Raw genomic sequence first — 25892 nt, forward strand, 5'->3', positions numbered from 1 at the left:
TCAGTGTCGGCAAAGATCTTCAGTGAAGTGAGGCAAAGACAAGTAAGAAGAGCCTCCCTTCATCAAAGCCTTCCTACTCTTGTCACTCACCTCTTTCATCTTCTTCCTCCTCTCGTCGGCGTCCTTGCCCTGCATGAACTTCCTTATCCCTCCCGCTATTTCATTTGCCATCACGACGACGTCGCTCCCTTTGACTGGATCTCTCTCACAATCCATCTTGATACCCACCGCGAGGCCGAGCTCCACCACTAGCTCGAATGCATCGAGCTGTTGCTCTGCATATTGAAGCCACACTGTGATTGGCACGCTAAACCAAATGCTCTTTAGTGTGGAGTTCCACCCACAGTGCGACACAAACCCTCCGATGGCCTGGTAGGGCTAGGACCGTGACCTATGGGGCCCACCCGATCGCTCTCCCGACCCCAGCCGTCCTGTCCAAGAACCCGTCGGGTAGGACCTCTGTGGGATTTGTGTATTCACAGGGGGCTCCTGGCTTGTTCTTCGCCGGAGGCCACCGTGGGGACCATAGGAAGGGCACCCGCTCCGCTCCAACGCGCAAGCGATCTCTTTCACCTGGTCCTCGTCAAAGCTCCCTAAGCTCCCGAAGCATAGGAACACCACCGATGCATTTGGCTGCTGGTGGAACCACTCCAGGATCTCGAAACCCTTATCGATCTCAACCTTGATGTTCACTATTAGGGCCCCGGGGTACACCGTGGGTGCTCTGAGGCACGCCAGGGCCATCACCGCACGCGGTTCCAGCTCGGTGAATGTCTTTTATTAAAATGCCTTTGGTTTCCCTAATCCTCAAGGCGAGGCTAAAGAACAGGCGGCCGTTTTCTTTCACGAACACTTCGGAGGGTAGAACTTTGGCGGCAGGCGGCGGGTTTGCGAAGCACGGGAAGTCCAGCTCAGCATCAGAGCCCTTGAACCTGGTCAGGTCCATGGGGGGGGGCTTGTCTTGGAGCGACAGGAGATGCAGCATCAAGCCAAGATATGCGGCACTCGACGTGAAGAACACGTAAGAAGGGATGCCAAGCTCGCCGGCCACGTTGACCATTGTTGGGGGGCGGGGGCTTGTCTTGGAGCGACAGGAGATGCAGCATCAAGCCAAGATATGCGGCACTCGACGTGAAGAACACGTAAGAAGGATACCAAGCTCGCCGGCCACGTTGACCATTGTGGTGCAGAACATGTCAACGACAAGCCCCACGACCCGTGCTGAGCTGCCTGTGGAAAATTGGCGATAACTTCTCGAACATCGGCTCTGTGGCTCTCGATGAAGTGGTTGAGGAAGGCGATTGGGGACATATCGGGGGAGGCGTTTTACTGAGGGAGGAGGACGAAGTGGATGCCAGCGGTGATGGAGGTGGTGAGTGATGCAAGCCTAGGGTAGACTTTCTCAAACAATAGGATCGGGAGAGCACTCGCACAAGAAACAGGACAAACAGGAATTTCAGCACTGCGCAAGCTCAGGAGAACAGTCGTATCTTTGTCGATACAGATCGGATCGACCTGATTTCAAAGCCAAATGAACAAAGACTTCTGGATCTACAATTTCTCTGTTTTGGGTTTTCTGAAATAAGCACTGTAGGATAGTCGAAATTAGGTTGGAAATAACGAACAGAATAGGAAAAGATAGAAACTCCGTTGGTTGCTCTTCTAGGCCTCCAAGGAAGTTGAGGGGCACCGATTCTTCTAGATCAATGACTGCAACTCTTCAAGGATGCAGATTTCAAAGCTCCGACTCTTCAGGACGAAGTGAAAACTCTTCTAGGTTTTCAAAGGGATGAACTCTACAAGTTCACGATACTTGCTTCAAGCAAAGTTTTTCATTCATCAAAGCTGTTAGCTTCTCTACAAGAAATTGGACTTATATCGTCAAAGAAATAAAGACGGAGCATTGAAACTAGGAGAAATAAAGACAGGACATTAAAATTAGCAGAAATAGTAAAAGCATAACGTCTTCGTGGCAAGGTGTCTTTCCAACTTCCGGGATGGACTCAAGATGTCGTTATGGCTTCTCGGTTTGTCGAGCTTTAATGCGGGCCGATCTTCTTGGTCGAGAGCCGGTCTTCAATGTGGGCTGCATCATCCTCCCCATCTTTAAAAGAATTCGTCCTCGAATTCTTGCCATCATCATCAAAAGAATCTCCCACCCTACTAGGTGCCAACGTAATCTTCTTGCCTCCAAATTCAAAAAGAATATGTATTTCGATAACCATCATGCATAGTCCTCTTATCGAATTGCCATGGTCGACCAAGAATAATGTGATTAGCATCCATCGGCAGAACATCACACCATATTTTGTCACTATAAACAGAACCAATGGATAGATTAACAAGGCATCGTTTTGAAACAGTTACCTCAGCACTTATCTTCAACCACAACATTTTATAAGGCGTAGGGTGCGCTTTTAATTCCAACTTCAGCTTGTTAGCCACTACTTCGAAATTATATTCTCACACAACCAGAGTCAATAATTAATTGACATACCTTTCCCATGATTGTGCAAGCAGAATGGAAAATATTGGTACGTAACCACCTATCTCCAGTGTCATCTCGAGGAGTAGGAAAAATTTTCCTCACCATAAGAAATTCGCCAGTGTCAGCATGCACTATTTGTTCATCATCCGCAGCTTCTTCATCATTTTTCAACTCTTCAAGTGGATTCTCAGCATTCTCATCGAATCATCATCCACCAAAAAGGCTTTACCGGCTGGTCGATTCTTATTGATTTGACAATTGCTAGCACGATGACCCAACTCCCACAAGAATAGCAACGTATTTCGGATGTAGCAAAGTTGCTTGAAACATGGGGCTGAGTAGAAGGCTTACTAGTAGATTGCTGTCTCCGAGAATGAGAGCGCTCCATTTTGAGTGCCCGTTGGTGTGCATCTCCTAAGTCCCAAATGTCGAGGACTTCAAGGCATCTTGAATGTAAAATTGAAGACCGTTCAAGTATTTGTTCACAAGCACATCCTCTCAGGTCTGGATATTGTTACGAATCACCAACTCATTGAATTCATTGGTGTATTGGTCCACCGTTCGCGTACCTTGTTTTAGATTTTGGTACCGTTGGTAGAGCTCTCTCTTATATCCTTTGGGAAGAAAATATTTTTGAATCTTGCCCTCCATCTTTCTCCACGAAGTGACTTGTGCTTTGCCAACGGCTTGGCGGGATTTTTTTCACGTCTCCACCAAGCAATCGCCTTGCCTCGGAATCGCATAGCAATGATCCCAACACACGATTCTCCGGAACATTTCGATGCTCAAACACCTCATTCACAAGTGTTAGCCAATCAACAATTTCATCAGGAGACTCATTACCTGTAAATTCTGGGAACATCTTTCTTGATTTCCTTTTCCCAATCGGCTCACGAATATGTTGTAAACGATGTCGAACATTCCTCCGACCGTGAATGGATTGAACTCTTCGAAGGAAGAGTCACCATGGGAATCTTCAGTCCTGGAACGGGGGTGGAGAATTATTTGCTTCAGCCCTCAATCGCTGAACTTCTTGCGTCAATTCGTCAATTTGTCGTTGCATATTCTCGAGTGTGTGCAATTCATTGAGGGAAGGGTTCTGCCGCCACGACGTCTAGCTTGTCTTGGAGGCATTGTCCTCTCCTCCAAAGCTCTGATACCAAATGATGCAAGCCTAGGGTAGACTTTCTCAAACAATAGGATCGGGAGAGTGACTCGCACACGGAAACAGGACAAACAGGAATTTCAGCACTGCGCAAGCTCAGGAGAACAGTCGTATCTTTGTCGATATAGATCGGATCGACCTGATTTCAAAGCCAAATGAACAAAGACTTCTGGATCTACAATTTCTCTGTTTTGGGTTTTCTGAAATAAGCACTGTAGGATAGTCGAAATTAGGTTGGAAATAACGAACAGAATAGGAAAAGATAGAAACTCCGTTGGTTGCTCTTCTAGGCCTCCAAGGAAGTTGAGGGCACCGATTCTTCTAGATCGATGACTGCAACTCTTCAAGGATGCAGATTTCAAAAGCTCCGACTCTTCAAGGACTTAAGTGAAAACTCTTCTAGGTTTTCAAAGGGATGAACTCTACAAGGTTCACGATACTTGCTTCAACAAAGTTTTCATTCATCAAGCTGTTCGTCTTCTACAAGAAATTGGACTTATATCGTCAAAGAAATAAAGACGGAGCATTGAAACTAGGAGAAATAAAGACAGGACATTAAAATTAGCAGAAATAGTAAAAGCATAACGTCTTCGTGACAAGGTGTCTTTCCAACTTCCGGGATGGACTCAAGATGTCGTTATGGCTTCTCGGTTTCGTCGAGCTTTAATGCGGGCCGATCTTCTTGGTCGAGAGAGCCGGTCTTCAATGTGGGCTGCATCAGTGAGCGACTCCACATGGAAGTCAATCTCAGAGTCAAAGGGCAACTTCATGATGAGGACGGTGATGGAGAGCCGTTCGTCGTGGTCGACGAGGAGCTTGGGCATCTCCAATGCAAAGAGCAGGTGGCCAAGGTCTAGCGATGGGATGAACACGAGATCGTATTTAGTACTCATCATGACGACGGTGATGCCCGTGGAAATTTTTCCTTCTTCCTTACGGAGCCGGCTCGGTTGCGAAGATGATAACCCCGTGGAGGCTTTTATGGAACTCAATTTGCGAGTCTTTAATGAGTGCAATGAGCTAGAAGGAATCAGACAAAACGATGGGGATTGATCAAGTGGACAAAGGTGACGAGATCATGCTAACTGCCGTCCGAGCCGCCGTCTACGAGGTTCTAGACTGGTTGGTGAAGCGTGCGACCTTCAACGAAAGCAAAAAGAAGGATCTCCGACAGAAGCAGAGAATTTTGCACGGGGAGTCGGTGGAACGGGAGGCAGATGTTCCGTGTCCTTTTCATTTGGTGCGTGAGCATCTAACTGATGCATTGCCGCATATGTTAATGTTCAAATTGTCAATGGAATTCCTTCTTTCCCACTTTGCTTATTGCCGTTTGGTTGGAAGTACATATATTAGATATTTGTAACAACAGTAAATGTCAAACATTGTGCTCATGAAAATTAAGGATTCTGGTAAAGAAAAGAACTGAATCTTGAGGAGCAGAGGAGTCCGTGTCAATTAAGTGTCTCGGCCTTAAGCTTTGGAGAGTTCAACATCGGATTCTCCGGCTCGTCCAACTTGGTGGTTTTGTAGTATGTTGCATAGAGAATCAGCTGCACCAGACCCAACAAGGCTCCCAAACCATTCGGCACCTGCAAAAATGCATGGACACATTAACAGAAGCAAATGACCAAAAGATGTCTTCAGAAAGAAGGCTTCATCCTCCTGAAAATCTCAGTCATTGAACTCAAAAAAGGGTATGCTTTCACTCTCTCTATTTCCTCTGAACTATCAACTAGTACAACAGAACACGTTTTAACTCTGAAAGATTTGGATGAAGCAAATTACATGTGACTGAGAAAGAAGTTTCAAGATTATACCAGGACAAAGGGTTTGAATTTGAGGAGCGCATAGACAGCCCAAGTGATGCCATTTAAGAACATGGCGAGCGATAGATATAAAGGCATGTACTTGACGCTCTTTGTCTGGATGACTCGGCTCTGCCAATACCAAAAAGAAGGAAATTGATTCCCATTTTTTATTTTATTTTATTATTGTTGATCAGTGACTTATTAGTTTCTGGGAAAAGCCAAACAATCCACGTACCATAATTGTCAATGGCGAAGTATACATCACTATGTTGAAGATGATACACAACGTTTCAACGAGTGCAAAACTCCTACATAAGGCAACTAATGCAGCCATAAAGATCAGTTCAATGAGGAGTGCAAGCAAGATATTCCGCTGCGAAATGGCACCAAAAGCACAAAAAACAAATCAGAATGCCGAAGCTGAGAAATGAAGATGGGAGGAGCACTCTTACTTTGTTAAACAACTTAGGTGTTTCAAAAGCTTACACGTCTGTTCCATGGAGTATACAAGAAGAATATCCCAACATAGATGAGCTCGATACCAAGACCAAAAGCATTGATTATGAGGACAAGCAGGCTTCCTTTAGGGCACAAACCATAGAACACCCACATTGCGCAGTTGAGTACTGTCGCGACATATGGATCCGGCTTGAATCCTGCTGCCTTTTTCTTCTTCGATATCGTGATAAATGTCGGGCTGATGAGATCCACCGTGATGCAAAGTACATCGAATTCGAATGTCAATCCATTGATCAAAATAAACAAGACAGCAAGAATTTCATTAGTCAACTTATGAGAGGAGTAGAAGTTGCCAAGCTAAGCTTACATGGGAGAAAGGAATAAAGCAATGTTGGTGATGACTCCTGCAAAATGGTCGAATAAAAAAATTAAGTTCCACGGTCATAACGTTGACATTTCGCTTTTTATTATATTACATGAACGTACGCAATAAAATGGAGAGTTCATGCATTCTCGGGTATTCAAGAACTCACCAACAATGCCTACGATATTTTCGGCTGTCCCAACGCCCACCATTGTTGCGGCTTCTCAAGGACGAAGGAGAAGAGATCCAAAGGAGGCAGAGAGAGCGAAAGGATGCTGCTTAATCTTCGTCGGTTAGCGGATTTGAAATTTATATGTACACTTTTGGTTAAGAAGAGTTGCCAACAGTCTAAATTTGGAAAAGATCGGGAAAAATGAAAAAAGGATCAACTTACCACGAATCCTTCGAGATGGATGAAGAGTTTTGGCTCGAGGGGATCGATGACCTTTCGTTTAGAACGGCATGGAAGTTTCTCCTGTTGTCCTGTTGTGCATTGTGTCTATGCAAACTGGCAGGAACATCTAGATTTGGAAAGCAAAAACAAAAATCGCTTGAAATGTTGATTTGCGGTTGGCCACGTCATTGGAAAGTTCCATCCCTTCACCTTCCTTTACATTAATTTGAATCGACCATTCAAATATATCAAATAAAAAGCTTAATTCTTCACTTAATATTGAACAATAGGGTTCATATGAAAAAATAATTTAAAAATGAGCTTGAATAGATTATTATTTTGATGAAATTTGATATAATGGTCACCCCACCAATTAAGATTATTTCTATATAGGGTTTCTATTTAATATTGGACAAGCGACACAAAGTAACAAAAAATTGTAATTGAATGAAGTTTAATTCTGTTTTTAATTTTAAAAAAGATAACATTTTGCATTTACTTTGCAATTTATAATTCATGTATTACAAAAGCTTAAGAAATCATATCCTCAATGTTTGTATATGAGAAAGTACTTTTAACGATTCAACTATTGCTTATAGTAGTACCCTCATTTCTTCAAATAATCGCTCTCCACAAAAATCTTATCAGATCAAAGAGTTTCATCGATTTAGGAAAAAAATCGAGAGTATTTCAAATTTGAATAGAAACTAGAGAAACTTCAAAATAGATAACATATAATTCAAGATGAGCTCCTCCACAAAAAAATAAAAATAAAAATTTGTTAGTCCTACTACGTTTTTGTTGGTTGATTGATTGATTTAAATTATTTGTAATGCAAAACTTTTATATGTTTCATGTTTTGGGGAAAATAAATTCAGTCATAAATCTCTTAATTATACTAATTGAATTTATCCCTAGAATTCAACAATATGGATGTCAATCTTTTTAAGTGAACGACTGGCATTGACGTGAACATTTTTAATGATATTTTAATTTCTTTATTTTTGGTATAATGATACAAACAGTCCCTGAACTTTGGCCTAATGGATAATTTGGCTATAAAATTTTAATTTGTTTAATACGGTCCTTAAACTTTAGCTCAATATGCAATTTGGTCATTGAAATTTAGTCTATTGTGCAATGTAATCTCTAAACTTTTAATACATTTACTATAGTCCCTGAAGTTTTAATATATATTAAATATAGTCCCTGAACTGTATGATAATATTCAATGTAGTTCTTCCATTAATTCAATATCAGAGACTAGATTGAATATTTTCATGCAGTTTAGAGACAATATTGAACATATACAAAAAAATTTAGGGACTTCATTAAACAAATTAAAAATTCAGAGAGACTGTATTGTACATTGGGCTAAAGTTTAAGGACCGCATTAAACAAATTAAAAGTCCATGAACCGAATTACACATTTAAGAGGATGAAGTGGATGCCGGTGGTGATGGAAGTGGTGAGCGACTCCACATGGAAGTCAATCTCAGAGTCAAAGGGCAACTTCATGATGAGGACGGTGATTAAGAGCCGCTCGTCGCGGTCGACGAGGAGCTTGGCCATCTCCACAGCCAAGAGCAGGTGGCCAAGGTCTGGCGATGGGATGAACACGAGCTCGTATTTAGTACTCATCATGACGACGGTGATGCCCGTGGAAATTTTTCCTTCTTCCTTACGGAGCCGGTTCGGTTGCGAAAATGATAACCCCGTGGAGGCTTTTATGGAACTCAATTTGCGGGTCTTTAATGAGCGCAATGAACTAGAAGGAATCAGGCAAGAAGATGGGGATTGATCAAGAGGACAAAGGTGACGAGGTCAAGCTAACTGCGGTCCGAGCCGCCGTCTACAAGGTTCTAGACTGGCCGGTGAAGCGTGCGACCTGCAACGAAAGCAAAATGAAGGATCTCCGACAGAAGCAGAGAATTTTGCACGGGGAGTCGATGAAGAATGCCTATAGATAGGGCGTGCTGATGCCTTGTACTGCAAAACAGTTACATCCCTTCGTAGAGACCAACCCAAAATAGAAAGCTCCTCCACCATTGCTTGTCCTCCTGCAGCGTTTGGTCGAGCTTTCGGAAAATGCCAAAGTCATTTTCAAAAGATCTTTGGCTCAACCATATTTTGCTCAAAGTAAATACAATCTGGTTGGTGTGTTTTTTTTTTCTTGCAAAGTAGCTTTGAAATTAAAAGAAAAGGAAAAAGAGAAACGAAAGGCGCTGTTCTTCGTCTTCATCGTCCAAGCAGGGGGATAGAGTTTCCAACCTTTCTCTCCTGTCCACCGTTTCTCTGCAGATCCTCAATCCAAAAGCCATTCCCTCGAGTCCGGAAAGTAATAAAGTGAACTTTCTTCTTCTTTTGCTACTGATCTGGCTTTCGTCCACAATTTCTCTGCAGATCATTAATCCGAAAGCCCTAATCCATTCACCCATTTTGGATCGGTTTCGCGATTCTTGATCTTATGTCAATTCGTACGGACCGGCAAGAGTCTAAGTCGAGGTCACTATTTCTGCACATGAAGTGTCACATGCAAAATGATGCAATAAATTCTTCGGTCTCAACAGTTAGTAATTTTTGGTATTTACGATTAACATCATATTATTGAGTACGGAGCTGATATTTTGTAGATTGAGAATACTTGAAGACTGCTAATCGTGCAAAAATTTCAAGCGATCTTTGTACCATGATGCATCGGGGAACCACAAAATGTGCAAACCATGCTATGTGATGCTGTACGATATTTACCTTTAAAAAAAAAAAATGAAGTCGTTGTACTCATTTACCGAGACAAACAACAAATTTAGCCACGTTTCACCGATCTTTAATCTTCGCCTCTTCATAACAAATCCTATATCTTCTGTAGAGTTCCCCTTTATAAGCAAAGTTTTAATTGCTGAAAAATATCAATTCACAAAAATCAATGATTAAGATTTATAGGAGAATCAAAGAACCAAAGAACATCATCTATTAAATTATGGGAAAAAAAAATTAAAAAACTAACAGTAGACCGAGAGATAGATGTCAGGCGCATTTCGTCTTTCCCCGGCTCCTTTACTTTTTCCTAATTTTGTGCGCTTCTTTCTTTGTCTTGTCTTGTTGTCTGGCTCCTGTCGTATAACATAATTTAAAAACAAAGCCGAAAAGAGTCCGCATCAGAAGTACCAAGAGCCTAACGTATGTATGAAGTAGCTATACCGACTTCTCCTACCACATTCGTCCTCATTTTTTTGGGTTTTTCTTCCTTTGACTTTTTCGGCATTGTCGTGCCGGCCTTTTTTTTTTTTTTCGGTTCAATTTTATTTGTTTTATTTGTTTCTCAAAGACAAACATTAGAGCTTCTTTTACCAAAAAGCAAAAAAAAACATTAGAGCTTGCCATTAGAGCTTTATACCGCACCTTTGGGTATATATATATATATATATATATATATATATATATATATATATATATATATATATATATATATTAGAGCTTGCTAATCACCGCACTGAGTAGCATTGGCTTTAGGCTTTTTCCCCCTCACGAAGGGGAGAAATTTGAATTCCCAACACGTCGTAGATGGACTTACGGGTCATCACCGAGTGGTGTCAGCTGATTTCGGGATTTCTCCCTCTTACGAAGGGGGGTGATGGGTTCCTCACGTGAGCCCTGTTTGGGGTTTACGGGTCATAAAAAAAAAAAAAAACATTAGACCTTGCCAACTACCACACTGAGTGGCGTTGCTGGCTTTGAGTTTAGAAGTTCAAATCCCCAGCATGTCGTAGGTGGATTTACCCACTTTACGGGGTGGTGGATTCCTCCATGGGTTTCTTACGAGTTTTCGTCATCAATATATATATATATATATTAGAGCTTGTCATCTTACCAAAATAAAAAAACATTAGAGCTTGCCAAGGGGGCTCTAAGCAAAGCAAATCTCATAGAGCTTATGGTGGGTAGGCTAACCAATTTCACGGAAATGACCTTTTTCTTTTCCCTTGGATTTTAACTATCCAATCCACTACTTTGTTAGTATCTCTATCATAATGGGCAAAGCTTAAGTTTAAAAAATGGAGTAACATATCACATCTTTTGGAGATAGATATATGTATTTTCGAAAAGAGCTGATTTGCACATTTGAAAGTCCTTTTCAAACTCATGGTATCATGGCGGAATAGCCACATTTGAATTTGAGCGCAATTTTGCAAAGAAATAACCCACTTATTTCTCGAGAGGAGATGGGGAATACTCTCGATGCCATTTGATTGAATATTCAATCTGGCTCTTTGTGGTTTGGAAAAAATCCTCCGCTTCAATTGATGCTATTACACGAAAAACAAATATGAGATAATACATTCAGTGTTTAAGATAGGTTTTGAATGGCGGTCGTGAATTCAAGTTAACTGTGTTTGGGTTTCAGGTTGAAAGAGACTAAGGGCGATGAAAGTTTGCCATTAAAGCTTTGAATCGAGGCAAGAGACCCTGAAAGAGTAATTACTGAAAGCATATAATATTTGCTGATTTGTGATGTACTCAGTAGTCACTACAAGATAACTTCTAAAAAAAGCGGATTACTTTAAGAAAAAGAGCAAAGAAGTGCCGATGCATTCGCCGACGAGATTCGCCACCACCAGATGAGGGTCGACAAAATGGTCCAGGCCTGCCCCTTCCCAGTATTCCATTCCGCTTTTGCAGCATATCAAGTCCAAATTCTAGGATTTTTGGTTATGTTTTTTTTATTTTTTTTAATCGATTTTCAAGTGCTTTTGCATCATCAGGCGTATGCTTTGAAGCATTTCCCCTTCGGTGCAAATTTCCTTTTTGCTATAAGCAGGGGCTCAAACCCTGTCATTTTCTCCCAAATTAAGCTAATCTCTCTCATTTGATCAAACGGTAGGTATAGTCCACGAACAGTTAACCATCGCAATTAAGCTAATCTCTTTCATTTAATACAAACGGTTGGGTACAAATAGTCGCAATTAAACTAATCTCTCATTTAATACAAACAGTAGGTACAAATAGTCCATGAACAGTTAACCATCACACAGCATAAATTAGATGCTGGGACATATATATGCGAAAGGATAGTACTGATTCTGATCTCATGTGAAAAAATTCAGCCCAAAGCTTAAGCTATTAGGTTGAGGGAGATTACATTAACGTAATGAGCACATTAGACCTATTGTCAAGTAATGTGAGACAACATTTCGGCACATGCTAGCTCGTGGATAATTTCTTTAGGTTGTCTTGGAGTTTTCAAGGCTGCACTAGTGTGAACGAGGAGGCACGGAGGCCAAGTTTGTATTCAAAATCCTCTTTTCAGATAGAATTAGAGATCATAATAAATATAGGCTTTTACTCTGCCGATCTAAAAACATAGCTTTCTTTAATAAATCGGTTGCCATTCTGCTCTAATAATTTAAAAAAAAAAAGAAAAGTATATATTTATATAATTGTTCTTCTGTTGAGCATAATCTAAAAAATCTATCTATTTTTCAGGTCCGTTATTTAGCCTATTTCAATATCTATATTAGAAAAATCTAGCATCTAAGCCAACAACTTGGTCCTCATACCGAGGGAATTGATCCTGGCAGACCTAATGTCTTTCAAAAACCTAAAATTATTATATGGCTAAAAGGATGAAATACTCAATTGGAATAGACCAGATAATAACACGATGGCATCATTTTCAAAATTAGGTTCGAGCGTTATCGGATATCACGGCCCATGGTTGGCTACTCATGCATACACGTCAAACCTTTGACTGATGCATATTGGCCATGCCGTCATGCATATTATGGAATAAAATAGTATTACATATGACACGCAGAGTAACGTCAAGCGTAAATGAAGCTAACTTTTCCATCTTATCACATTTTGGAAAAAACAAATATTGTATTGGAGAATTTACAAAATTAATTCGATAGTTGCATTCAAAGATTTAATTGAAAAATAAGGAACAGAAGGGGGGTGTAGGGGTTGGTAAACCTTCCTCATACTAACGGATTCCTCAAGATTGTCATCTTTGCTTTTCTCACAAACCGACTAGTCTCTTATAGGCGTACTACATCTCCGATCATCCTTTGTAATAAATATGATTAATGGGGACTCTGTCGCGTCGAAATTCTAGGTAAAGGCTGTGCAATTTGAACATCGCGAAATTCTAATATAATCTTCTTCTTTTTTGCATCTAATTTGAGGCAAGCAGACCACAAGATCTGTATTTATACAGGCTCAACAAGCTCTCTCCTCCCTCTTGGACAAACTATACACTTTTCAAAACTTTGCTCCTCTTCCAACCGCTACAATCTCAGTCAACCGCTCATCCTCAGCAGTTTCAATCGCTGTGCAGACCGCACGAAAGACCTGCAAAATCATGAAAGAAACCATCCCCAAATCAGTACATTCATTGTGAGATGTCTGCCCAAATCGTGCATTAGCTTCCGATTCCTATACTGATCAGTGCCCAAACAACGTGGGTCCAAGTTCGAAGACCGTGGTGCTTTTTTTAGCAGGACCCCGATAATGATGATGATGCATCTAGTTCACTACATCAATTTCGTTACCGACTTTTTCTTCGTGGGCCATGTACACAGGAGGGTTCTTTAACTTAGGATTCTACGAAATTTCCCAATTGGCTGTTATATCCACCTTTAATGTGGTCAAATTCAATGTGAACTTTGTGGCCCCGACAGTTGAATCGGGCCTAAATAAGCAGATGCTAGAAGCCCACAAAAACAAAAGTGAAATGCTTTTGGTCAGCTTGCGCCAACCTGTGTAGAGAAATTGCTTGTCTACATGGGCATATTGATGAGTTTTCCCTAATTTGTTAGGTTGGTCGCTTTTACATGCGGCGAAGAAACCGTGACCTAGATTTTGGTCGCAACGTGTTGAATCAGCCGCTCGGGCATACACGAGACTAGATCTGATCAAAAGGAAGAGCTAGACCCCAACGTCGAGCCGACCTTCTCGTTCGAGCCGAGCCCATTTTCAATTTCCCGAACCCGTCGTTTGCGGGTCGGAGACTAGGGCAGCAGATGAGTCGTCGGGTCGGTGATCAGGTCTAGTATATTCATAGTTAAGTAATTACTAAGTGCAAGGTAACACGAGACAGGACGCACCTCCAGGTCACGTTTTCGGCCAGCACCCAATCTCCGTCCCGGTCCTGGTAAGCGAGCTTCAGGTTTTCGGATTCTTCGTAGCCTGTTCCACGAGAGCACCAGCAAAATTGAGAATTTTTTCACAGAATTTTTTAGGTCAAACTCGTGCAGAGAAACGGAAATGTTTGCAGAAGGGAATGATGAGTCGCGAGCTTACACAAGCCGAACATGTTGATGAGGGTGTACATGAGGGAGTGGAGGGAGCGATGGAGGCTGAGATCGATCTTCCTCCCGATCCCTACGCCTTCCATTGTCACCTTCAAGTACGTGGACTCCCTGCAAACGTCAACCGCCTCCCGTTCATCAGCCTCAATTCGCACTCTTCAATCTTCACTTGCTTTTAGAACAAAAGAGTTATAGAGAGAGAACGTACTTATTGCCGGAAAAGCGGTGGTGGCCCTCGCCGTCGTCGTCTCCGTCGACCTCGTCGTCTGGAGCGCCCCCGAACAGGAGCGGAAGCGTCCTGGGCACGCTCCTCTCGCAATTCCCGTTCTCCTCGTACTCGTACCCGCACTCCTCCTCGCTCCTGTCGTAGTAGCAGCCCGTCTCGAGGCTCGGCCCGGGGTCGAACCGGTTCGACCCCACGGCCTCCACCATGTCCTCGTCGCAGCCCTGGCCGTGACCGCCGCCGAACCCGTTCACGTTGAGGTCCAAGTCGAGCCCGTGACGCCGACGCTGCTGCTGCTGGTGCTGCTGCTGCTGCGCTCGCACGTAGCCGTCGCTGCAGGGGAGGGCGAGACCCAGCTGGAGCTCCATAAGACCATCCAGCATCAGCAACAACAACAACAACAACCCAACAGAAGGAACTCCAAATAAAATAAGCAGATCTCTCTGGGCGTCTTGTGAGACGAAACAGTGCTGAGCCTTTATCTCTCTGTTTCTCGGGGGAAGGGGTCCTGTTTTTGGGCACAATGTGGTTGCCGTGTTTGGCGTTTATATAGAGAGGAAAAAGAGGAGAGGGAGAGGAAGAGGAAGAGGAAGAGGAAGAGAACTGAGTCAAGGCAGTGTTTGGTAGCGAAGGGAAGAGACAGGAAATTTGAGAATAGAGCCCGGTTTGGGCGGGTTGCCCGACAAGGTGTTGAAACGAGGGCCAATATGTCCGTTTCCTTGCCCCACCTTTGGCCGACCCACTTTCCTCTCTCTCTACTTTCTCTCTCTATGTGTAACTCACGAAACCCATGTATCGAACAATTTAGTACGCATTTCGGCTCAGATTCTGTTCACAATGCGCAGCGGCAGGGATTGATTCTTGCTCGCTTTGCCTTCCCTGTGTCGATCCCGGCGAGGGGGATGACGACGTCTTGAGGATGCTTCCGAAGGCGCTCGGACTTCGGTTCGGGGCGATTTCGAGCGATGCTTTGCCGGCCGCATTCGTTGCAGCTGATGACTCGTTTGTGAATATAGGGAGATAGGGCGCGGATTCGAATCCACCTCAGCTGCTCGATTCAATTCACCATATCCTAAAATAAGAGAAATTAAGGGGACATTAGTGTAAAATAAATGTCCGTCAAAAGGTAAACCGTTTCGGTTCACCTGTTTTGCGATCAAGATCTCTTGAAAGCTTTGTTGGTGTTGTTCTTTCTCTTTCATGTAAGCATATTTTATCATATCGTGCGAAATTATGTGTTATTTCTAATTCATTTGTCAATTGTCAAAGTTATTTTAGATTGCTTATTGACGGTTTTTCCTTTTAAAAGTATAAGCCCTCTGCCACTTAACAGCTTTTTTTTTTTTTTTTTTTTTTTTTGAGTTAAATTCTTATTTTTTCCCGAAATAGTATGGAAGCCAAGGATGGGTGTGTTTAAGTGAATGACTTTTTGCGAATTAGTTTTCTGGACTTTCATATATTTGGTTTTGTTGAAAATGATTAGCTGACTGAAAACTATTTATGTTAAAGAAAATATACATGCTTAAAGTTTGGAAAATGAATACTCTAACATAAAATGGAGAAAATTTCTGGAAAATAAATTCCCAAAAAAAAAAAAAAAAAATCATTTTCATCATTTCCCCCCATTCCTAAATTTCAATTTTTCATGTACGTTCTTCTTCATTTCATATGCGCGTACGTTGGGTGCCTTCACTTAATGGGTTTTCCCCTCTCGTTTGACAAAAGAAACTCACCAGAGTCATTTTCCTTTCATTTTCTCGACTACAGGAATGGCCCTAAAGTCAAGTGGCTTAGCATAAGTCACTCGTCCTTTTCGACCGACGATGCAAGAATCAAAATCTTCTTCCCACTTCAAGAGATAAAAACCACAAAAGCTACAAGCCAACGTCTAAAATGGACCATCCCTCCAATGCAAATCCACGACATTCGTTCTTGTGTACAAGGCACGTTCGTTCTTTCAATTTTTTGTCCCAAAAGTAAACTACATATGTCTAAAGTGAAACGAGACTTCCCATTTGGGCGCACAATCTTCTCTAGTCTCTTTCCTCTTTTCCTCTCTTTTCCTCTCATTAAATTAATCTGTTTCTTATAGTCCTACCTAGTATTAAGGTGGGTCCATCCCACTTATGGCAAAAGATTATTAAAAAGGAGAGGGCTTCTTTCTCTTTGTTCTAGAAGGTGTCATTAGCAATTAGCATTAAATTATGACGTAGTTTAATCCTTCCACGGGGAATACTAAGCTCGAAATGATTAGTGAATAATCACCTCACAAGGAAATATGCATATTATGTAAATTATTTTAACGGGTGCCTTAAGCACACTCATTAAATGAATGACCAGAAAATGAATAAGGTTGTTAATGCATTAACTATATTAATAATAAAGTGTAGATATTTTTAAAATTAGAATCTTCTTTACACAATATGCAAATAAGTATCTGGAAAAAATATTTGTTAACAAAATACCCCATGGACAAAGCATAAGTTCTTTAATTCCTAGATGCCATGTTGTCGTTAAGACTAGGAGGATGGAACATATGACTGGATAATTATTTGGTGGGTTATCCTATTAAAAAACAAAGGATACTTGAGAGTTCCAAAATTCGATACTATTTTAAGCCAAGGACAAATCGAAAAATATTGTTTTATTTGTTTCTATCCTACGTGGAGTCTACGTAGAACGGAAACTCAAGAAAACAACGTTAGTAATTTCTTATTTTTTAAATTGAGCAGACAGAATCTGGAGGAACAATAAAGAGCTGTCCCACTTCAGTTAAGAGGAGGAAAAAAATTTGGACACTTCGACCGACAACGAATATTTACTGCCCACAACCTTCGAAATTGCCAATACAGCAAAAGAAAGAATCAAATGGAGGGTTCATTCTCCCGAGTTGCGTTCCTTGTTTTGCTCATGTTTTCATCCATTGTTGATAGAATAAAATAACAAAAAAGCTGCAGGCTCTCTCATCTATTTAATTTCCTGGCTCACATACATTGAATGACAGCTAACATTAGTGAGGCTCAAAGAGAAAATATTGCTCACGAGTCACTCCAGCTAAGCTAAACACGGCCTCATCAATATACATTGTACATGCAAATCACAAATCTAGAAGATAACAATTCAATGACATCGCTGGAAGTAAGGAAATTCAATTATTAGATTCTTTTCAAGAGATGAGTTGTTATCATCTGAAAGACGATATTTGTGCGTAGTCAGTTTCACCGTTCAAGTGGAGAGAATCTCGACTCAACAATCAAATAGTGATGGTACTCAACAAGCCCACGAGGAGTATGGACCAGCGATCACGCATGAGCCACCCGGGGTTGCCGTCGATATCCAAACAAGCCTTACAATGCCTCCACGATAAGTCCCAATCCTAGCCCATTTCAGCGGCTTGCTAGGGTGGAAGCGCGTGCATGCACAGGGGTCAGGCTTCAGGACCACGGGGACCCTGAGAATTAAATTGGAGTTGGCCTAACTTTGGTGCTACATAGTCAATGGGTTTGGCGATATGTTTAACACCCTGTGTGCTGCATAGGAGCCACAGATTGGTTGGGGCTTTGATGAGTATGAGCGAGAGAGTACATAGGAATGCAGATAGCTCAGAAGATGGTGAACTTGGAAAAGTCTTCTATTGAGAGAAGCTCAACCACTCACGTGGTGAGTGAGATTCAGTGGGGGTGTTTGGTTGGGGCTATTCTCAAAGCGTGGCGCTGAATCCTAGGGGAGGGGAGGAGGGGGCTTTGTCTTGGTGAATTTTGGCTGATTAAAAATCGAGACAGCATTGTCTCTCACTTTGAGGTCCCCCTCAAGTTAGGGTTTCTCGTCTTGGACAACCGAAACTTGGAGAGAGAGAGAGAGAGAGAGAGAGAGGATGCTGATCTCAACGCTTGTCTAGGCGGTCCTGTCTATATATGAGGAAGAAACAAAACTCTACTGGACCGATCTCCGTGGACGTGCCCGAAATGCTCAATATCCATTTCGAGTGAGGCTTCGCACGTAAGATGATAAACATGGCTCTGAAGATTACTCCGAGCAAAGGATGCTATGATTAAAGTTCGTACATGATTTGCGACCTGTCCAAACCAAATGCTTCGCTACTCAGTTAACCGCTAAATTTATGTCCAGTTAATAATATATATAAAAGAAATATGTTCTATTGAGGATTGTCGGAGTGCTTATTAAGCAATAGAACCAGTAATATTTACAATTTTCAGTGCATTTTCTTTATCTGGTGTCAAGCGTAATCGCTATTTTTAAAACAACTCAATATTGACATGTAGAGTCTATGCATGCTTGTACTTTTACATTCAAGTGAAAATTTCTCTACCTAGGTACCCTTTTTTCCCTAAAAATGTATGCATGCGCAGACCTAGGTGCTTTTCACATAGCATCGAATCCGGATCTCTTCCCCATCCCTCCCCCCTCGAAAGCAGCTAGCCATCTATCATTCAATTCCTCAACATTCTCAAGATGAATTATTTGAAGTTACATCCTTCCTCTTTTTTCACTGATTTACAGCTGCATAATTGAAGGAAAACCTGCTGTGGGGGGATTGCAGCTGCGATGTCTGGGCAGTGTCTCTGTCGGGCTCTTGGGGGTCTCCTCGAAGTTGCCCTTGAAGACATGCAACTACGGGAGATGGGGACAATGCCCACACTCTGTCTCTCTCATTCTCTCGATGTCTTTTGGGTGTCGCTCTCTCGCTCTCGATGGAAATCTACGACCTGCACACGTGGGTCTAGCTGGTGGGATTTGGGTGGCGCCTCTTGACATTTGGGCTCGATGGTTTTTGGGAGTATTTACTAAGTGTCACTGCAGCGGGTTTCGCCATCACGTCGTAGTTCTTGAAAAATAAGTGATTTGGAGGTGGGGATCGAGTTCATTACGACCGTTAATCTTGTGAATTCTGCATTGTTCTTACATGAGTGCACACATATGGCTAACAGATAAGATCGCGTCCGATTCATGAATCCCGACCCAAATGAGTCCCCCCCCCAAAAAAAAAAAAAAAAAAAAAAAAAATCTCGATCCACTGAAGAAGTAATCGAATGACTTTTACAGTATGTTTCATTGACATCCCTCTATTTCATGTGAAATGCCATGAAGTTCGTGTTAGAATGCCATGTTAATCATCATTTCGTGATGCTTGTTGACTTTTCCTCCGATCATTAGGCAGCTAAAGTGGGGCCCAACTTGTTGCCTTGCCTCAATTTGTTGTCCAGGCCCGGTTGAACTAGATTTCGTTACTAAATGTCATTTTCCAAGACGGAGCAAATTGGCCCATTCGGCTGGGGAAGTTCGTGAGTATCAAGTCCGTGATCAGGTCTCCTAGACAAACCGGCTTGCAAATGTTCAAAAAGAGAGTTAAGATCAAAGCCAGTGCAGAAAGTATTTGCAAGAGAGAGTTATACTTTGGTATGAATTCAAAACTATTAAAGAAACCAACAGTTAAACCTATTTTAAATAAAAAAAGCTTATCAAGTAGAATAACTTTAATTTAAAATGTACGACAAGGTTTAATTAGAAGAGAAGATGCTCTAAAAATCAACTCAGCAACATATTAATGGGGATGTTTTTAAGATGGGCCTTGGGCTGTTTTGTTTGGAAAATGAATTTGTGGTCCTCCAACTGCCAAGCCCAATAATCACAGCCCAAGCTTCTTAATACTTTTATTGTCCACACGATATTATTGATGCATGATAGTTTTGGATTAAATAGGGCTAATTTCCCAAAACACCTCCAACTTTAGATCCAATCCCAATTTATGGCTCGAACCTTTTTGTGTCTAAAAAAATCATAGACTTTCACTCCAATCTCAAAATGCCCACACGTTAAAAATCACCACTACTTTCTCCAAGATCATTAACATTGGGAGGCTGCTATTATTCTAATGAATGTGTGGGTGCATTTACTAATAATGAACCTCTGACTAGCTTTGATACTAATAACTTGAAGAAACTAGTATTTTTTTGGATGCATTGGCAAATTTGAGACCAATGTCACAGGTTGGTTGTTTCCGATCGATCAATCACTCATGTGGCCTTAGGATTTTGATCCCAAGTCAACCTCTCTCACACACACACACGAACACAAGGATCATATGAGCAAGGAGTGAGTATATTCTCTTGTGAACGAGCTAAACACAATGAGGGGAAGGACCCCTATTTATAGGAGTTCGGGTCTTACCTCAACCGTTGATCTTCCCTTTGACCCAATGGCAGTATTTGAATGCATAGCATCATTACAAGTCTGCACATTAGGCCACTCAATGGCTCTAGGCCTTGGAAAGCCCATGGACATGTGTTAGAAGCAAGATCAAAGTCAGTAGGGCCACCTGACATGGAGTAGGTGAACGGTTGTAGGTTGCACATGGGCAGTTGAACATTGCTCATGGGTCGATCATGGGTTGTGCATAGGCCTTTGTCCATATTGTGCATGAATTGATCATGCGAGGATCATGGATCATTTATGGGTTGGTCGTGGGCTGCTCGTGGACAAGCCCTTGTGCGTGACACGGCCACATCACGGATGGTCTTGGATCATGCTTAGTTTGGGGGCCGTGTCACTGGAGTGAAAGTTGGGGTTTTTTTTTTTTTTTAAGATAAAAAAAATTTGAAGCAAATTTGGGATTGGACACAAAGTTGACAGATTTTTTTTTTTTTTAGGGGAATTAGGTCAGTTAAATTGTGGGATGGTAGATTGATGGCGATATTTTTGACATTATTCTGGACTAGAAACCCCAAAAAAAAAATTGAGAGGGAATCAATAGATTCATGTAAAATTTTGTGGAAATACTAACAATTGCTCTAAAAGCTAGAAATTTGGCATAAGACTAACCATTGAAATATATAATTAATGAGGCAAAAATGGGCCTAGAAAAATTTGAACTTCAACTATTATAAAGGCTTAAGTTGTTAGATGAGAAGTAATTCAATATTTAGACATTTCGATAGGTTCCTCCTAAAAGTATTAAACTATGTACAAGAAACTGATTGTACTCAAGAATTTCAATCTATATGTATATTTCCGTAGCTTCATTATAGCATCAACTCTTCACGTCTTGTTAAGGCATTTTTTTCCTGTATTTTGTTAGTATATATGGACCGGTTAATTTAGAATTTAATTTTTCAATTTATCTTCGCGTTGGACATTGTGTCTACTTGATAAGTCTATTTATGAAAGTTTAGCAATCTTATTAGATTATTGGGTACAACACAGTTTGAAGGATGAACTACAGCAAGGGTTTTAAAAAGTACATGAGCGAATGTAGGGTGACTCATTCACACATTTTTTAAAGCATTTGTTCTTCACTTTCGGCATGGCAATAAATGCATCCATAACGCCGCTCTAGTTCTAGCCGATCTTGATATGTCTTATATGAGAAAAGATAATGCATTGTGGCTGCTATATGTCCATGTGTCCAAGGTAGGGATCAGGCATCCCATGAGAGAATTTCCCTGTTTTAAGAGACAAGATGTTGCTTTCACCTTTTTATGAGAGCGAATATTCATGTGATTTTGTGCGAATGGTATGGGAAATCATTGAGGAAATAATTGAAAAAGTGAAGGGGGAATCGCAATCTAAAAGCTCCTACATTGCCAGCTTAAAAGGGTGCTGTGTAGCATACGTTAAATGGGGTGCACAGGAACTTCGAGAGGTGTGCCCAGTGGGAACATGGCCATTTCACTATCTTTGCTTTACCGTTGCAGAAATCAGTAACATCAGTTTCAACAAAGGCTCCAGTTAGCAACTTCTGTTTGTGCTTGTGTGCTCGTGATTCCATGAGGAACAGGGCATGTTATTTTACACTCTGGTATCTACCGTAGTTTGCCACCGTTGGACACCCATTTGAGGAACAAAAGAACGAGGTAGTTTTTATTGACCACGATTTCAACCAACCAGTCAGACCTTTCATTTCCTGGGTAGGCACTGAATTACCATCATTTATATATATTTTTTTCAATTGATGCACTTTGTTTGAAATTTGAGTAACTTTTCAAATCAGCGATGGCCATGTGAAGTGGACATGTTAACCAAGTGATATTAGGTCAGCTTTAAGGGCACATGGCTTGCATCCATGTCAATGACATGTGGCTGCCGTGTTAGAATTTCTTTGACGGTCATATTTTGATCAAAGTACATCACTTATGAAGAAATTATAATCTAGCATATCAAGTGGTTTAAATCAAAGTTCAGTGAAATGATTAGAAAAAGCATGAAGTTTAGTGATCCATTGATGAAATTTACTTTTAATATGCATAAATCATTAGGTTTTCTAGTTTGTTAGATTATGTGCAATTGTTGTCATCTAATATGCGACAAATAGGCAAAAAGATTTGATGGATTGGGGCAAGTGATGATACTTATACATGCCTACCAAGTATATTTCCATCTCGAGGGTGCGCATGTATGTCGAGCAGAGGAGAGGTTGCAGGTGCTCCTTTAAAAGTACAACAGTTTTATCCATTCAAATCAATTGTCACTTTCAACTATGTTATTATTTTACAATAAAAAAATTCATAACAACCGACGCTCGGTGATTTACTTAGATAGCCGATGAACTCGTGGTCTGAAATCACCTGACAATTTCTCGATAGAGAGAACTATAACTTTTGCCATCTGTAAAGAAAAAGAAAATCCAGCAGATGCTATGGGGAGGTAACCCAAGAAAATATCGCAGCTTTGGTCATGGCATAAAATAAAGGGAACCCACCTTGCATATTCAAGAGCACAGTTGAAAAAAAGTAAGGATGGATTGTAGTCGATCCACAGGGAACACTTTGTCATCTTGTCATCCCATTCATCTAAAATTTATACTTTTCAAGTACCGGGAGACATGAAGTATTGGGTGACTTTACAAGGTGATAATGACTGTAAAGCAACGAGAGGACAGGAGAATAATGCATTTGAATCCTGCCAAAGTTGAAGGGCATCAACGTACTACGCTTGATTGGAAGTCACTTTGCAAGTTCTGTAGAAGTAGGTGAGTTTGTTTGTTTTGGCAAATAGGAAGTTCAACTCGAATTGATCAATCAATTTATCATGCACAATCCCAATTACCTGTTTGGCTTAGCTCAATTAAGGATGATCGGCTCCTAGACAATCCGGTTCTCATCCAGGAACTGAGAGTTGGATTAGTTAGACTGAATCTCCATTTCTCATAATTGGGAATCGGAACATCTTGTCCTAGAACTGGACTGGTAAATAGTAGTGGTTCCTCTCGCACATTTCTTTTTTACCCCATTCAAGACATTTTCACTACTCATATTCGCATTGATCACGATCACCCCATGGCGACGAAGTGGAGGGTGTTGCGATTAGGGTTTCCGACGGCACGCCTTCCCCTGCTCCTGCTCGGCCACCTCCTCCGGCCCCAGAGCTTGGGAGCTCGCCAAGACAGCCGCCCTCCTCCTCGCGAGCTTGGTCAAACGATGAGTTGGCTGATGAATGGCGATTGGATTCCGCAAAATTTGGAAAGAGAACAACAAACACGTCAAATATTGAGTGGATGAAGGCCAAATGTTTGGTAGGAGAATGGAAAGAAGCGAAAATGACTAAAATGAGGGAAAACGGCATTTCCATAGGCGCAATTAACCCTCAGTCAACCGAATTTGGCTAGTCCGAGAGGAAGGTGTAGCCGAGAGTAAAGAAAATGGAGATTTAGGATGCGTTTGGTAATGATTCTGTTCTTGGGAGTAGATTCTGATAAGAAATGATTCATTTTAATCTGTTCACGGGAACATATTCTAAGCATTTTAAGCCGTTTGGTAACTGTCCAAAATTTCGATCTTTGGAATAAAATTGTGTTTGGTATTGTGCTCATTGATTCTGTTTCAAATCAATTTCTTTTAATTTTTAAATAATTTTTTTCCTTTTTTTCTTTTATTTTATTTTTCCTTTTTCTCCTATTCTTCTTCTTCTTTTTCTTGTGGCCAGTCGCCAGATCAACGACCGGCTAGACGAGGGCCGACGACCTCACCGGAGCGTCGGAGGCTCTTGGTGAGGTCGGCCTCACCGGGCGAGCCTCCGGGTTGAGCCTCGCCGAGGTTCGGTGTTGCGAGGCTTGGCCTTGCTGGTGGCCAAACTAGGGTCGTCGGGGCTGGGTGAGCCTCATTGGGGCTAGGCGGGCCTCGCCCAGCCCCGATAAGGCCCGCCTGGGCACCAATGAGGCTCGGCCTCGCCGGGTGGCTGGGCTTGCCTCCGCCGAGCTCATTTGGATTGACGGATGGCGACCGGCGGTGGTGGACAACGGCGAGCGGTGGTGGCGGCGGCGGATAGTGGCGTGTGATGGTGGATGGCGGTCACGGGATGGCAGAAGGGAAGAAGAAGAAGAGTTGGTTTTGATTCTCAATTTGTTCCTGGAACAAGAATCAACTTTTTTTTTTTTTTTATTCTTGATTCCACTTCAAATCTATTCCCGGGAAAAAAGAATTTTACCAAACGCGATTCTATTCTAAAACTACTATCGGGAACAAAAAATTAGAATCGGGTATTGTTTGGCATGTTACCAAACAACCCCTTAGGATGTGTTTGGTAGTTATTCTATTCCCAAAAATAGTTTTTGCTTAAAAATAATTAATTTTTATTTTGTTCCCAAGAACAATTTTTGAGTTTTTAAAGACGCTTGGTAATTGCTCCAAATTTTTATTCCCAAAATAGAAATGTGCTTGATAGGAACTTAATTTTTTTTAGTTTATTTTAATTTTTTAAAATTTTATTATATTTTCATATTTTTCTCTTTTTTTTCTTTTTTTTTTTTTTTTTTCCTTTTCTCTTCTTCTTCCTCCTCCTTTGTGGTCGATTGCCACCCATAGTGATGGTCGGCAATTAGCTTAGCAATGATGAGCTCGCTGAAGCCTCACCACATTAGGGCAAGGTTTGACAAGCTTGCTAGAGGCTCGCCTAGCTACCGCGAGTCTTAATCTTGTAGATTTGGGCAAGGTTGAGCCTCGCCGATGGCCAAGCGAGAGTAGGTATGAGGCCGGTCTCGCCTTGGCTAGGTGAGGTCAACCTTGCCCAAATTTGGCGAGGCTAAGCTCGCCCAACCATCGACGAGGCTTAGCCTCGTCGGAGCCATTGCCAAGGAACACTGACCTAGAGGTGGCTCGGCAAGGTTGAGCCTCCCGGTGGTTGATCAAGCTCAGGCTTGCTAGATTTGGGCAAGGTCGAACTCGCCTAGCCAACCTTGCTGAGGGCTAATGACACTCCAACGAGGCTGTTGGCCCTCGTTTGGCTAGCAACAGGTCGAAAGGAAGAAGAAAGAAAAGAAGAAAAGGAAAGAGAATAGAAGAGGAGAAAAGAAATAGACTTAATTCTAAGAATTGTTCTGAAAAAAAAACAATTTTTTTTTTGTTAATTTATTGATTTTGTTTCAAATATATTCTCAGGAATAAAAAAATCGATTTTGTTCTTAAGAATAAAATCTTTACCAAATGGATTTCTATTTTTTTTTTTTTTTGAGAAACAAAAGAATAGGATTAGTTGATATCGAAGTTTACCAAACAGGCTCTTAGTGACTACAAATCACGCCAAAAATGAGGGAGCTAAAATCCTAGAATTTGAGTGCACGAAGGGAGATTTTTGCACAATAATAAAAAAATAAAAATCCTATTAATCAAAGGAGACTTCAAGGGTTAAAACTTTCCATGAGAGAGAGGTCAACATGATAACAATGTCTT

The 25892-nt window shown here is 41.5% G+C and overlaps 3 protein-coding genes across 3 annotated transcripts; all 3 read right to left on the minus strand.

Annotated features, from left to right (window-relative positions):
- On the minus strand, positions 1 to 744 carry LOC108958123 (UDP-glycosyltransferase 71A15-like). Its single transcript, XM_039309421.1, has 2 exons — positions 405 to 744; positions 1 to 293 (listed from the first exon to the last, which is right to left on the minus strand). Exons 1-2 carry the CDS (start codon positions 742 to 744, stop codon positions 1 to 3), a joined length of 633 nt encoding a protein of 210 aa, XP_039165355.1.
- Positions 745 to 5104: 4360 nt separating this feature from the next.
- On the minus strand, positions 5105 to 8322 carry LOC104439203 (bidirectional sugar transporter SWEET5). Its single transcript, XM_039309422.1, has 6 exons — positions 8105 to 8322; positions 6679 to 6792; positions 5948 to 6158; positions 5697 to 5834; positions 5471 to 5590; positions 5105 to 5242 (listed from the first exon to the last, which is right to left on the minus strand). Exons 1-6 carry the CDS (start codon positions 8320 to 8322, stop codon positions 5105 to 5107), a joined length of 939 nt encoding a protein of 312 aa, XP_039165356.1.
- A 4494-nt stretch (positions 8323 to 12816) lies between these two features.
- LOC104436816 (auxin-responsive protein IAA2) lies at positions 12817 to 14827 on the minus strand. Its single transcript, XM_010049666.3, has 4 exons — positions 14197 to 14827; positions 13981 to 14099; positions 13785 to 13866; positions 12817 to 13029 (listed from the first exon to the last, which is right to left on the minus strand). The coding sequence occupies exons 1-4, from the start codon at positions 14592 to 14594 to the stop codon at positions 12978 to 12980; spliced, it is 651 nt and encodes a 216-aa protein (XP_010047968.1). The 5' UTR covers positions 14595 to 14827; the 3' UTR covers positions 12817 to 12977.
- Positions 14828 to 25892: the final 11065 nt, after the last annotated feature.

This window comes from Eucalyptus grandis, chromosome 3 (assembly GCF_016545825.1).
Source record: "Eucalyptus grandis isolate ANBG69807.140 chromosome 3, ASM1654582v1, whole genome shotgun sequence".
Taxonomy (NCBI): Eukaryota; Viridiplantae; Streptophyta; class Magnoliopsida; order Myrtales; family Myrtaceae; genus Eucalyptus; species Eucalyptus grandis.